The sequence below is a fragment of the Saimiri boliviensis genome, chromosome 21, assembly GCF_048565385.1.
Source record: "Saimiri boliviensis isolate mSaiBol1 chromosome 21, mSaiBol1.pri, whole genome shotgun sequence".
NCBI classification, from domain to species: domain Eukaryota; kingdom Metazoa; phylum Chordata; class Mammalia; order Primates; family Cebidae; genus Saimiri; species Saimiri boliviensis.
In genome coordinates, this window is record NC_133469.1 from 11,008,207 (window position 1) to 11,020,860 (window position 12,654).

The 12,654-nt window shown below is 47.4% G+C and overlaps 1 protein-coding gene across 7 annotated transcripts in view; it reads left to right on the forward strand.

Moving 5' to 3' along the window:
- The window catches only part of MRTFA (myocardin related transcription factor A), a 217,819-nt gene that overhangs the window by 190,147 nt on the left and 15,018 nt on the right, over nt 1–12,654 (forward strand). For all 7 annotated transcript variants that reach the window (XM_074391145.1, XM_074391146.1, XM_003932842.4 and 4 more), the window contains 3 exons: nt 1,486–1,541; nt 6,778–6,853; nt 8,141–8,302. In XM_074391145.1, the coding sequence (XP_074247246.1) occupies nt 1,486–1,541; nt 6,778–6,853; nt 8,141–8,302 (294 nt within the window). The remainder of the gene's footprint in view (nt 1–1,485; nt 1,542–6,777; nt 6,854–8,140; nt 8,303–12,654) is intronic.

The following is a 12,654-nucleotide window of genomic DNA, read 5'->3' on the forward strand; positions in this document are numbered from 1 at the left end:
CACGCATATGCTAAGCTTTCCAAGAGCCGAGGTTTGGAGGTTGCTTTCCAACACCCAGCTTCCTGCAGAGCAGGGCCTTTGGAGTTGAGGCAGCTTTATACACAGTAGAAGCAGGTGCCGGGGTGTATGTTCATCCACTGAAATGCCCACGACCTGACCATATAAGAAGTAGGAAAGCCTGGATAGTGCTCAGGTGGGTTGGGGAGGTAACTTGTGCTGGTTTTTCTTTGATGTTGTTTGTTAAATTTAGAGCTCCCCCTGCTGTTAGAAGGTGGGATCTCAGTAGTGCTTTTAAGACTGGTTTCTCTTTTATCCTAAGATACACAGAATTTTTTTAAAAATAAATACTGCTGGACCTTTGAAGCTTTCTGCTGGGACTGCTGTTGCTGAGGGCCAGCCCCCCACTGAGGGGAGGGAGGAGCGGGGAGGAAGAAGCACAAAGGCCCAGGCAGGATAGGGTCCTATCTATGCTCTAGTGCTACTTTTAGCAGCTCCTTAACCCTGCACTCCTACCACAGCCAGCAGCCTCATAAAAGTTATCTCTGCTCACAGTTTCACAGCTCTTTGGAAATTCTAGAGCAGCAGAAGTGAAACTGACCACAGTCTTATAAATTTCTCTCCTATTGCCACTGTTCCCTACTTGAAGTGAGTCAGGTCTTTCCCTCATCCTCAAAGTGTCTTAAGTTGTTATTTGTCCTTACAGCCAAATTTTTGACAAAAGGAGTCAGACCCTCCATTCATGGTGCAGCCTTTCTGGAGGCCCTTGGTTTGGTCTTGCCACCTGAGCATTGTTTGCAGAAGTCAAGACTTGTGGTCTTTGTGTGGTATCCCCAGAATAGAGCTGAGCCCTTCTTGTCAGCTGTCGGTTGTGTGTGTTCCTTCACGTACAATTGCCTTGGAGCTCTTTTAGTTCTTAGAGATGAAATTCAAGTTAATTTTAGCAGCACTATAAATATCAGGTGCCGTGTAAAAGGAAATAGCACCGAGTGGACATATATCTTTTTTATTTTAAACTGTCCCATTGAAAGAGTTTGGCCACTTTATGATTCCTCATGAGGTTGCGGAAGTAAGGTTGACCTGGCATGCATCTATGCCCCTTCCTGTGTGCCAGTCTCCTGAGAATAACGTGAGGCCTACAGGTGTCCTTGGAGGCCTGGCTGATGGGGGCTTTGTGGCTGACGGTCCAGCCATGGGTTAGAGTATTTGTTACAGTTGCATACCATGGGTGCACTTTATACAGCCCAAGCTTAGGCAGTGATAGTTCCCATTAGGAATCATATATTGGTTTCTACCAAAACTGTTTGAATTAGGGGTAGCTAAACCATAAAAATACATGCTTACCCAGGTGTCATTGCCTTCACTTCAGTGATATTTATAGTACTACTAACAGTAACGTGAATTTAAGATGCCTTCTCTACTCAATATTGTAGCACTAGACATGATGCTTTGCTTGCAGGTAATTCTTTACGTTTCTTTTCTCAACAGCTTTGAAAAGTCCAGCTGCATTTCATGAGCAGAGAAGGAGCTTGGAGCGGGCCAGGGTAAGGTACCTTTTTTCCCCCTCATAACTCCTGAAGAGCATTTTTCAGAGCTCATTGCATTGCTGGTTATATTTCTATTTAGAGCTTTTCATAGAACTGTGAGGCCAGAGCCTGCTGGACTCTAGGGCCAGCCTTAGCCTCATAGTTCTAAATGGAAAGCTCTGCTTCTCCTACTTCATCCCTTCTCCCATCCACCTCCCATGTTGATTATATGGAATATGGTTGAGATGAGGTTTCTCCTTTAGTACATTCAAGGATATGGAGTGAAGCCCCAGTTTTCCTTCCCTGAATTTTGGAGTGATTTGGAGACCACTAGTATTTCCCCATTTTTAATTCCACTTAACCTTTTGTAGATGTTGGGACACAAACATTAGCCAATGGAAAAGCTTCCCAAGTCCAGGTTTACACCGCCCACACCTCACAAGGTGGGCATTCCAAGGGGCAGGAAACCTCCCTGGTCTCCATCTGCCCAGATGTCCACTTGACCGTTGCAGAAAGCAGAAACTGGCCAACACTCCAAACACAAGTTTTCTGCTGCCGAACCTTACTTGCATCCCCATCCCGGCTCTCAGTTTCAGTTCCCTGGGGCGCCTGGGGAATATTCTGCTGCCCAATGTGGGTAGAGATGGGGAAGTTGCTACAACTTACTTCCCCCTCCCACTCCCTTTACTTTTTTCCTTTCACATAAAATCATGGGAAGATATTCTCCCTAAGTAGATCATAGACTGTGGCTCCTTAAAGATCTACAGCTATTTTATTTTACTTTATTTTTTGAGATGGAGTCTCGCTCTATCACACAGGTTGGAGTGCAATGGCGTGATCTCAGCTAACTGCAGCCTCCGCCTCCCAGATTCAAGCGATTCTCCTACCTCAGCCTCCCAGGTAGCTGGGACTACAGGCATGCACTACCACCCCTGGCTGATTTTTGTATTTTTAGTAGAGACAGGGTTTTGCCATGTTGACCAGGCTGGTCTTGAACTCTTGGCTTCAAGTGATCTGCCTGCCTTGGCCTCCTAAAGTGCTGGGACTATAGGTATGAACCACTGTGCCCGGCCTTACAGCTATTCTAGAGTCTCAGAAATATTTACCTCTAAGACTTTTTTTTTTTTTTTTTTTTTTAACTTTCGTTTATTTCCCCCTAGAAAATCATGGTTAGGCAAGGTGCAGTGGCTCATGCCTGTAATCCCAGCACTTTGGGTGACTGAGGCGGGTGGATCACCTGAGGTCAGGAGTTCAAGACCAGCCTGGCCAATATGGTGAAACCCTGTATCTACTAAGAATGCAAAAAAAAAAAAAAAAAAAAAAAAAAAAATTAGCTGGGCATGGTGGTGGAGACCTGTAATCTCAGCTACTTGGAAGGCTGAGGCAGGAGAGGGACTTGAGCCTGGGAGGTGGAGGTTGCAATGAGCCAAGATTGTGCCACTGCACTCCAGCCTGGGTGACTGAGCAGGATTCTGTCTCAAGAAGAAGAAGAAGAAAAAAAAAAAAACCCAAAAAATCATGATTAATTCTTAAAGTAAGTGGGAAGAATGAGGTCATGGGTACTGGGAGCCAAAGCAGTGACAAGCAGCAGTAGTTAGGTTGCTGAGAGCACTGGAGAGTACAGTATGGGACAGGAAGGATTGGCATTGCCAGTGCTCCTATTCAGACAGAAGACTGGGCACCATTTCTTTGACTGCTTCTCAAATAGGCAGGAATGGATAGAGCTGATTAGAAGAGTCTGTTTTATTGAGCACCTTTATGTGAGAGGTTGTATCTGTTTCTTGTTTATTCTCACATCAACTCTTATGAATTAGGTGGTATTATCCTCATTTTATAGATGCAGCTAAGAGAAGTTAACTTATTTGTCCAGCCAGTAAGTGGCAAAGCTGGGACTTAAACCTTTGTCTATGGATCCTGGATTTTTTTTTTTTTTTTAAGCAAAATGATTTTATGTTTCCTAATACACGGTAACCATAAGATTCAATTTGCTTACCATGCACATTTATTCACAAATGACTTTCACATCACAGTAACTGCTTCCATATTTACGCATGTACTAAAAATTCTCTAAGTTGAGATATGAAAAATGAATATATTGGATTGGTTATAATAGAATTTGCTTAATTCTAAAAGCTTAAAAGCTTTGAAAAGCTGCTACTTTTGCATCTCATACTTTCAGATGAATAAGATGCAGCAATATCAGCTCATACTCAAGAGAAATTTCATTTCTTTTTGTGGTGTTGGAACCGACTACCCACATCTGTGTGCGCTGAGTAGGCAGCTCCACGTGGTGGGAAAGCATCCACCATGGCTTTGGCTGTGTCAGGATCACACCTGAGGGGCTCTGAGATGCTATTGTATTTGCACAACTGATTGCTTTGCTTTGCTTTTTTTGTAATTTTAGAGATGGGATCTTGTTATGTTGCCCAGGCTGACTACTTCCAACTCCAGGGCTCAAGCAATCCTTCTGCCTTGACCTCCTGAATAACTGAGTTGTATAGGCATGCACCACTGTACTTGGCCAAACTGATTTTTTTCCCTCAGTTTTCTTAGACACAAATGTGCTTCAGTGGTCATGAATGCCTCTAATGATTAACCAGTTGCAAAATTCCTATCTTCAAATTCTTCACCAAAAGTTCTCTGGTTTTCCATCGGAGACCTTGTACCTTCTGAATCAGTCCAGAGTAGTTTCTAAGTAGTCAGGTTTCAGCCATTTGGCATCATTAATATGTTTAGTATTTGTTATAAAGGATTCAGCTCAGGAACAGCCAGGTGGAAGAGATGCATAGGTGTGTGGGAAGAGGCAAGGAGCTTCTGTGCCTGCTCCAGGAGGGTATGCCACCCTGCTAGCTTCTCCATGTGTTTCCCAAACCAGAATGCAGTGGTACTGTATTCTCCCTCCGTCACAGCCGTTGTTCAGAGCTTCAGATGGCTTGGAGAATATGCCTCCCACTATTGTCTGTGAAGACTTGTGGCACCTGCCACCTGCTCTGCCACTCTCTGCTGCAGCTGAGGCAGTACTTGTGCTCAGCACATGGGGTGACAGACCCAGAGCCCACAGCCACTTTAAACCATCTCCTGGAGAGCTCAGCCAGGCCTAGGCTAGCATAGAGCTGCCCAGCCAGATCACCAAGACAGCAGATGGCTAGGGTGAGAACAAGTCTTTTTCCCCCCCCCTCCCCCCAATCTTGACCTTTACTATATATAATGTTCTCTGAGACTTCATTTCCTAGTGTTCTGTGGCCTGTGCTGGTCTTGATCCACGAATGTTCCGTGGTTTGAAAATGTTGATGCACAGACTCTAGAGTCATATCAGGGATAACATATATATTATAATTAGCCCCATTTGGTGGGTGGCTCTGTGATTGTTGAGGGACTGGTTTAGTTTCTACAGAGTCTCATAAATGCAGAAATTAGGACATTGGACTTTGAGGAACTAGAACTTTGATACATGTATCAAAATTAGTATTCCGTTTGGCAGCCGTTCAAAATGAATAGAAAATGCTCTTGAAACCATGAAATGTTACATTTATTTTTATGTGTTTATTTTTTGCAATGGAGTTTGGTTCTTTTTTTTTTTTTTTTTTTTTTTTTTTTTGAGACGGAGTTTCGCTCTTGTTACCCAGGCTGGGATGCAATGGCGCGATCTCGGCTCACCGCAACCTCCGCCTCCTGGGTTCAGGCAATTCTCCTGCCTCAGCCTCCTGAGTAGCTGGGATTACAGGCACGCGCCACCATGCCCAGCTAATTTTTTGTATTTTTAGTAGAGACGGGGTTTCACCATGTTGACCAGGATGGTCTTGATCTCTTGACCTCGTGATCCACCCGTCTCGGCCTCCCAAAGTGCTGGGATTACAGGCTTGAGCCACGGCGCCCGGCCTGGAGTTTGGTTCTTGTTGCCTAGGCTAGAGTGCGATGGTGCAATCTCGGCTCACTGTAACCTCTGCGTCCTGGGTTCAAGTGATTCTCCTGCCTCAGCCTCTAGAATAGCTGTGATTACAGACACCTGCCACCATGCTCAACTAATTTTTGTATTTTTAGTAGAGACGGAGTTTTACCACATTGGCCAGACTGGTCTTGAACTCCTGACCTCAGGTATCCACCTGCCTTGGCCTTCCAAAGTGCTGGGATTACAGGCGTGAGCCACCACGCCCAGCCCAGTGTTACATTTTTTGAAACAGAATATGAAATCTTATTCAGCATGATTACAGCTCTGCAAAGCTAAGCCTGTTTTCTGCATGGAAGAAAAACTAGGAACACATATCTGAAAATACTAACAGTGACTGGTTAAAGTCTTTTTTTTTTTTATGAGAGGGAGTTTCGCTCTTGTTACCCAGGCTGGAGTGCAATGGCGCGATCTCGGCTCACCGCAACCTCTGCCTCCTGGGTTCAGGCAATTCTCCTGCCTCAGCCTCCCGAGTAGCTGGGATTACAGGCACACGCCACCATGCCCAGCTAATTTTTTGTATTTTTAGTAGAGACGGGGTTTCACCATGTTGACCAGGATGGTCTCGATCTCTTGACCTCGTGATCCACCCGCCTCGGCCTCCCAAAGTGCTGGGATTACAGGCTTGAGCCACCGCGCCCAGCCGGTTAAAGTCTTTTTTATTGTTATTTTTCTTTCTGGTTTTCTAAATTTTCTTTGATGGACATATATTACTTTTATGGTAGTAAGAGTAATAGCTTTGGGGGTTTTTGTTTGTTTGTTTGTTTTAAGATGGAGTGTCACTCTGTCATCCAGGCTGGAATGTAATGGTGCAGTCTTTGCTCACTGAACCTCCACCTCCCAGGTTCAAGCGATTCTCCTGCCTCGGCCTTCTGAGTAGCTAGGACTACAGGCGCATGCCACCACACCCTGCTAATTTTTTGTATCTTTGGTAGAGATAAGGTTTCACCATGTTAGCCAGGATGGTCTTGATCTCCTGACCTCATGATCCACCCCCCTCGTCCTCTCAAAGTGTTGGGATTACAGGCGTGAGCCATTGCACCCGGCGCATAGTTTTTGATAGATACGTTGTCAATCCCACCTCCGAGAGACAAATGGGCTTGAAGGTGGTGCCTTGGGCAGGTGCAGTTGGATTTTGATGTGCTCCCCCTGGGTCTCTTGCCTCAGAACCCTGCAGTCACCAAGTTAGGTTGTGGGGACTGCAGGGGTACTCAGCAGCCACCACGGCCCAGGCTGCTCTTCTCGCCCTGTCCTTGCCCTAAGCTTGTGACCTAGATTTGAGAGTTTTTTGCTGTGTTTTTTCTGTAGACAGAGGACTATCTCAAACGGAAGATTCGTTCCCGGCCGGAGAGATCGGAGCTGGTCAGGATGCACATTTTGGAAGGTGTGGAGATTGGAATTGCCTTTTCATCTAAATCCAGTTCTCACTGTGTGTTCTGACCACTGTACCACCCACTTCCTTCCTCCTCCTTTCTTCTCCCATTTCTGTTGGCAGTGGGTGAGCCAGAGCCTTAACACAGTACGACAGCTGCCATGGTAGCTGCCACTGATGCAAGGGAATCTCCAGATTCCCAGTTACATGATCTTGGTTTGGCTTGGCCTGTTCTCCAGGGTCTCACCATCCCTTGGTGTGAGATCACTTCTCTCTCCCAATATCCGTTCTGTTTCATTTGAGACAGAGTCTTACTCTGTCATTGCGTTTATAGGCGCAAGCCACCATGCCCGACCTAAAATCTGTTTTTAAAATACACTTACTTATTTTTTTGTATTCATTCATTCAGTTAGTTATTTACTTGGCATTCACTTGAGTGTGTGTGATATACCATGCTCCAGCTAAGATCATTCTAAATGTACCTATCTGGCCCCAGCTGTACAAGTCTTTCCACATTTTTAATGAAGAAAAGGTTTTGGCTCCTGGAATCAGCATAAATATATTTACTTATTTGTCTAGTTTTTGTTTTGTTTTGTTTTTTGAAATGGAGTCTTGCTCTTTCGCTCAGGCTGGAGTGCAGTGGCATGATCTTGGCTCACTGCAGCCTCGGCCTCCCAGGTTCAAGCAATTCTTTTGTCTCAGCCTTCTGAGTAGCTAGGACTACAGCCACACGCCACCAAGTCTGGCTAATTTTTGTATTTTTAGTAGAGACGGGGTTTTGCCATGTTGATCAAGCTGGTTTTGAACTCCTGATCTCTGGTGATCCACCCACCTTGGCCTCCCAAAGTGCTAGGATTATAAGCATGAGCCACCATGTCCAGCCATTTGTCTAGTTTTAATCTGTTTTTGGGCTGGAAGAGAACTTTCCTAGTCTGAATCCCACATTTTGCAGACGAAGGCGCTAAAACCCAGAGTAGACAGATGAATTGCCCCAGTAACACAGCAAGTTTGAGGGAGAGTGGAGACCATTCTGTCATCTGGTGCTTCTTCCATTCTATAGTTCCACCTCAGAACATCTTGTGGTTATAGTTGTGTGTGACTATGCACTGCCTGGTCACAGTGTGAATCCCTTCTCTTTGTAAAACTTCAAGCCAGGCCACTCTTCTCTGCTTGGGATATACTTTCTGTTCTCACAGTATCTACTCTTGCCCAGGGGGAAGGAGAGCTGCTCTGGAGTTCCCAGGGCAGAACCATGTCCACTCATAGATCTTCCTGCACCCCTTTCTCTCCCACGGGCAGAGACCTCAGCTGAGCCATCCCTCCAGGCCAAGCAGCTGAAGCTGAAGAGAGCCAGACTAGCCGATGACCTCAACGAGAAGATTGCACAGAGGCCTGGCCCCATGGAGCTGGTAGAGAAGAACATCCTTCCTGTGGAGTCCAGCCTGAAAGAAGCCATCATTGGTGAGGAGGACCCAGCCCCCCTGTGAGAAAGGCAGCCAAGGTGCAGAAGGGAAGGGAGTGCCAGGCTGAAGCAGAATTGGGCTGAGGATCTTGGCTTCTTAATCTTTGACTCCCTGCTTAGTCTTGGGAGAACCAAGGCATAGAGTTTTAGAGCCTCATACAAGCTTGGAATAGTGCCCATTGTGTTAGGAAACAGGGACATACAACAATCAGTAGTAAGTGACAGAGAGGCCTTGCTCTGTTCACTTTCTTTCTCTGTCAACTCAGGGGCTGTTTTCTCTTTCACAGAGTAGATAGATGTCAGGATCAGTGTGTGTGAACATGTGGAGATGCCAGGAATTAGAAATCTATGCCATACTGCTTATTTTTATTAGTGAAATCTCTTCTTGGAGACAGGCCCTTTCCACGATATTTCACTCAACAGGTATCGATGGACCCAAACAGTGTGCTAGGTGCTAAGACCAGAGCCCCACAGGGCAGACCAAGTTCTCTGTCCTTATGGAGCTCACTCCTAGGAGCAGAAAACAGGCAGGTAAATAGACAAGACAGAGAAGCTGTGTTGGAGGGAGCACAGGGTACTCAGGAAATTCGGAGTAGAGTCACCCAGCCTGGTGGCATCAGGAGGGTACAGCTGTCAGAGGAGGTTACAGCCAAGCCTGGGGTTGAAGGATGAGCAGAAATTCATGAAAGCATGTGGGAGGGAGTGGGACAAGGGAGGAGAGGACAGTGCTGCAGGGAACAACCCTAGTACCTGATAAGAAGGCCCTTGGAAGGGAGTGTCAAGGCGAGAGGTGGAGGCCAGGTCCTTGGTGATTTGGTAGTCTGAGGCGGGAGGATGACTTGACCCCAGGAGTTTGAGACCAGTCTGGGCAATATAGGGAGACCCATCTCTACAAAAAAATCAAAGAATTAGCTGGGTGTAGTGGCACACACCTGTAGTCCCAGCTGCTCAGGAGGCTGAGGTGGGAAGATCACTTGAGTCCAACAGTTTAAGGCCATAGTGAGCTATGATTGTGCCACTGCACTCTAGCTTGGGCGACAGAGTAAGACCCTTTCTCAAAAAAAAAAAAAAAAAAAAAAGGTGGGAGCAGTGAGCACAGTCCAGTGAGTGCAGGACCTCTTGGCACATTCATGGGTTTAAACTTGATTCCTTTAGTGTAAAGGGGAAAAGCCTCTTTTCTCTCTGTTCACACTCAGTACAGAGTACTTCTGGTGTTGGTGTTCTGGCATGGTGTTTCCCCGCATGCCAAGCAGTTCTCCATTGGACACCAGCTGGTGTCCTCCAATTCATTTCAGATTCCATTTACCTGGAGATAGCATCAGATTCCACAGGTTGAGATCTCAGTCACATAAGACTTAGCCTCACTTCCCATGCTGATCCCAAGCCCCAGGTTATTTTTCATTTGCTTTTAACCAACTAGCTATAAATTGGGGTTCCCATACCCTCTCCTTGCTTGATAATCTGCTAGGATGGCTCACAGAACTCAGGGAAACACTTCACTTACATTTGCTGATTTATTATAAAGGATGCAGAGGAACAGCCAGAGGGAGGGATGGGTAGCACAGTGTAGCAGGGTGCCATAGGGAGCAGTGATACTGGAACTTCCCTGTCCACTCCGAGCCTCCACCCTCCCAGTAGCTAGAGAAACTCATCAAATCCTGTTACCCAAGAGTTCTTATAGAGCTTGATATCAAAGCCCCACCCTACGTGTCCCATGTACCCACCCCCACTTTCCTGGAGGTTGGTGAGTTGGTGGATGGCGCTGAAATTTCCAGTCCTCTGATCCTCTGATCACTTGGCTTTCTAGTGACTGGCCCAATCCTTAGTCTCTCCCAGATCATCGCATTAGCATTAGCTCAGGTGTTGTGGAAAGGGGCTTGTTACACATAACAGAAGACACTCCTGACCTTAAGGAAATTCCAAGGGTTTTAGCTGCTCTGTGATGAGAATTGGGGACAAAAAACAAATGTATTTATTATCCTACACTTAGATTTTGATGATAGTCGGTACAGACATGTCTCCTTCACTGCAGTGGGCCCAGGATCTGATCCCTGACAAGACAGCACGTGCCTACCCCACCTGAGGCAGCTGTGCCTTCAGAGAAAGAGGCTCAGGGTTTCCTCTAACAATGAGTTTTAGTTTTGAGCAGAGAGGAAGCACTGCAGCAGACCCCCAAGGCATGCTGAGTTAGGCCTTGGGCCCTGATTAGAGGCGTCTGGCAGTTTCTAGGGCATCCTCTGCATTGCAGCCACCCTCCTGGAGGCTGGCACACCCTGGGCCCTGAGGAACCCTCTTCCCATGTTGGCACAGTAGCCCTTAGAATTTACGAATTGTCCCTGGCATCCGTCCTGCCTCATCTCCATGCTTTCCTCTGTGTGTTTCTCAGCAGCCCCAGTTATAGGCCAATGTATGGGCCAAGCCAGTTCTGGATGCTGCAGCCAGCCACAGTCTGATGCCAGGCCCTGTGTCAAGTCCTGATGTCACAGGGATGAATAAAATATGACTTGTGCCCTCAAAGAATTCACATGGGTCTGATACAAGAAGACTGATGTATAAACAACTCAGTTCTGAGTCTGGTTCCCAGTGTGCTGCCTGTACTGCATAGTAGGAATGGTATGGCCCTGTGATATTGTCTCTGAGTTACCTGGCTTGTGGGATTGCTTGCAGGATCACACATATTGATGGATATAAAGGGCCCAGCATGGTCCTTGGCACCTAGAGAGACTCACAATGGTTGCTGTTGTCAGCAATAATACTTGTTGCAGACCAGCTGGCAGTTGCTCTAATGGACAGTGTGTAACAATGGATATGTGTGTGTCAGTGCAGTGGGTGCTCAGCAGAAGGACTTCTCTCAGGGATGGGGGCAGGTGTTGGTGACCGGGGAAGTACCCACACACAGTGTAGCATATTTGGGCACAGTCTGGAGGCTAGATTAGAGTTTGCCGAGTGGAAAAGGTGCAGAGGGACATCCCAGTCAGAGGGAGCAGCATGGGCAGTGGCCTGGAGGCCTGGCTAAACACAGCTTGTTTGTTTGAGGAGTTTGGCAATAGGATGATTGTTGGGGACTTTAAAGAGCACGGAACATTTGCCAGCAAAAACCGGATTGTATGGTTGAGTAGGAGGTAAGGAGGTGGTGATGGCAAATGTAGTTCATTTGCTCAGTAGTTCTGTGGAAAAGGAAAACAGGCAGGTGCTGGGTTAAGGAGGGGTTTTAGGCTGGGTGCAATGGAGTAGGTTTTGGGGCTGAGAGGAAAGAGTCAGGGAGAAGGGAGGATAGGTAGCTTCAGAGGAAGAGGAGGAGGAAATTGAACCCCACTGAGGTGGAGGTTTGGCTCAGATAGGAGGAGAGGCAAAGCTGGGAAGGAAGTTTGGCTCAGATGAGAGGCAAGGAAGTGGGCAGTGGGAGTAGGGGGAGGGAACCGTTCTGAGGCCTGAGAAAAGGGGTGACGGGGGGTTGGGGTCTTTCCCATACATGTAAGCTCCCCACCCCACCCTTCTCCAGGCCCCTCAGTTATCTTAAAGGTTCACTTTAAGCTCTCTCCTCCAGGAAGTCTTCCCTGAGTCTCTCCTCAGTGTGCCCTTAGCTTCTGTGTTTTCTCTGTAGCAGAGCATTCACGGAGCTCCAAGGCAGCTGGACCATAAATACCCGGAGGGCAGGGACCCCATGTTTCTACCAGCATGTGACTGTGAGTGGAGAGAGAGTCTAGTGACCCTGGCCTGTACCAGCCCTGGGTCTTCCTCAGTATGGCCAGCGGCTTCCTTGGCTTGGACTGATCTGATGGAAGCTATAGTTCCTCCACCCTGGCTCGCCGTTGTCAGTAGTGGCCGCCATGGGGCTGCTATCCCAAAGCAGGTGCTCTGGCTGGGAGTAGGAGATTGTGGGGAAATCTAGCCGTATGTCCAGCATGAAGTACACGTGGTCAACCAGCCCTGTTCTGTGTTGCGTACTTGGTTCTGCTGGGACAGATAAGGGGAGAGAGGAGCAGACACCAGCATAGTCGCCAGTAAGAAAGATGCTCAGATGTGTCCTTCCCAGGTCCCAAGGGAGGAGAGAGCCTCAAGTCCTGGCCCTGGCCCTGGAGGGGAAGAGCTGCTAGGAGAGTTACTGCGTGGACAAACCCAGCCTGAGCTGTTGTTCCTCTTATCTGGGGTCTTCCCACACAGCACACCTCCCCAGCTTGGGTGGCAGCTCACCTCTGCCTTCACCACTGCCTCAGTGCTTTCTGCATGAACAGTTCAGCTCAGAACCTGCCACCTCTATCTCTTCCCATGACAGTGCTTAGCCGGTGGCTGTGACAGTGAGTCCTGAAATAGCCTCCTTGCCTCTGTTCCTCCTGCCCACTGGGACCCC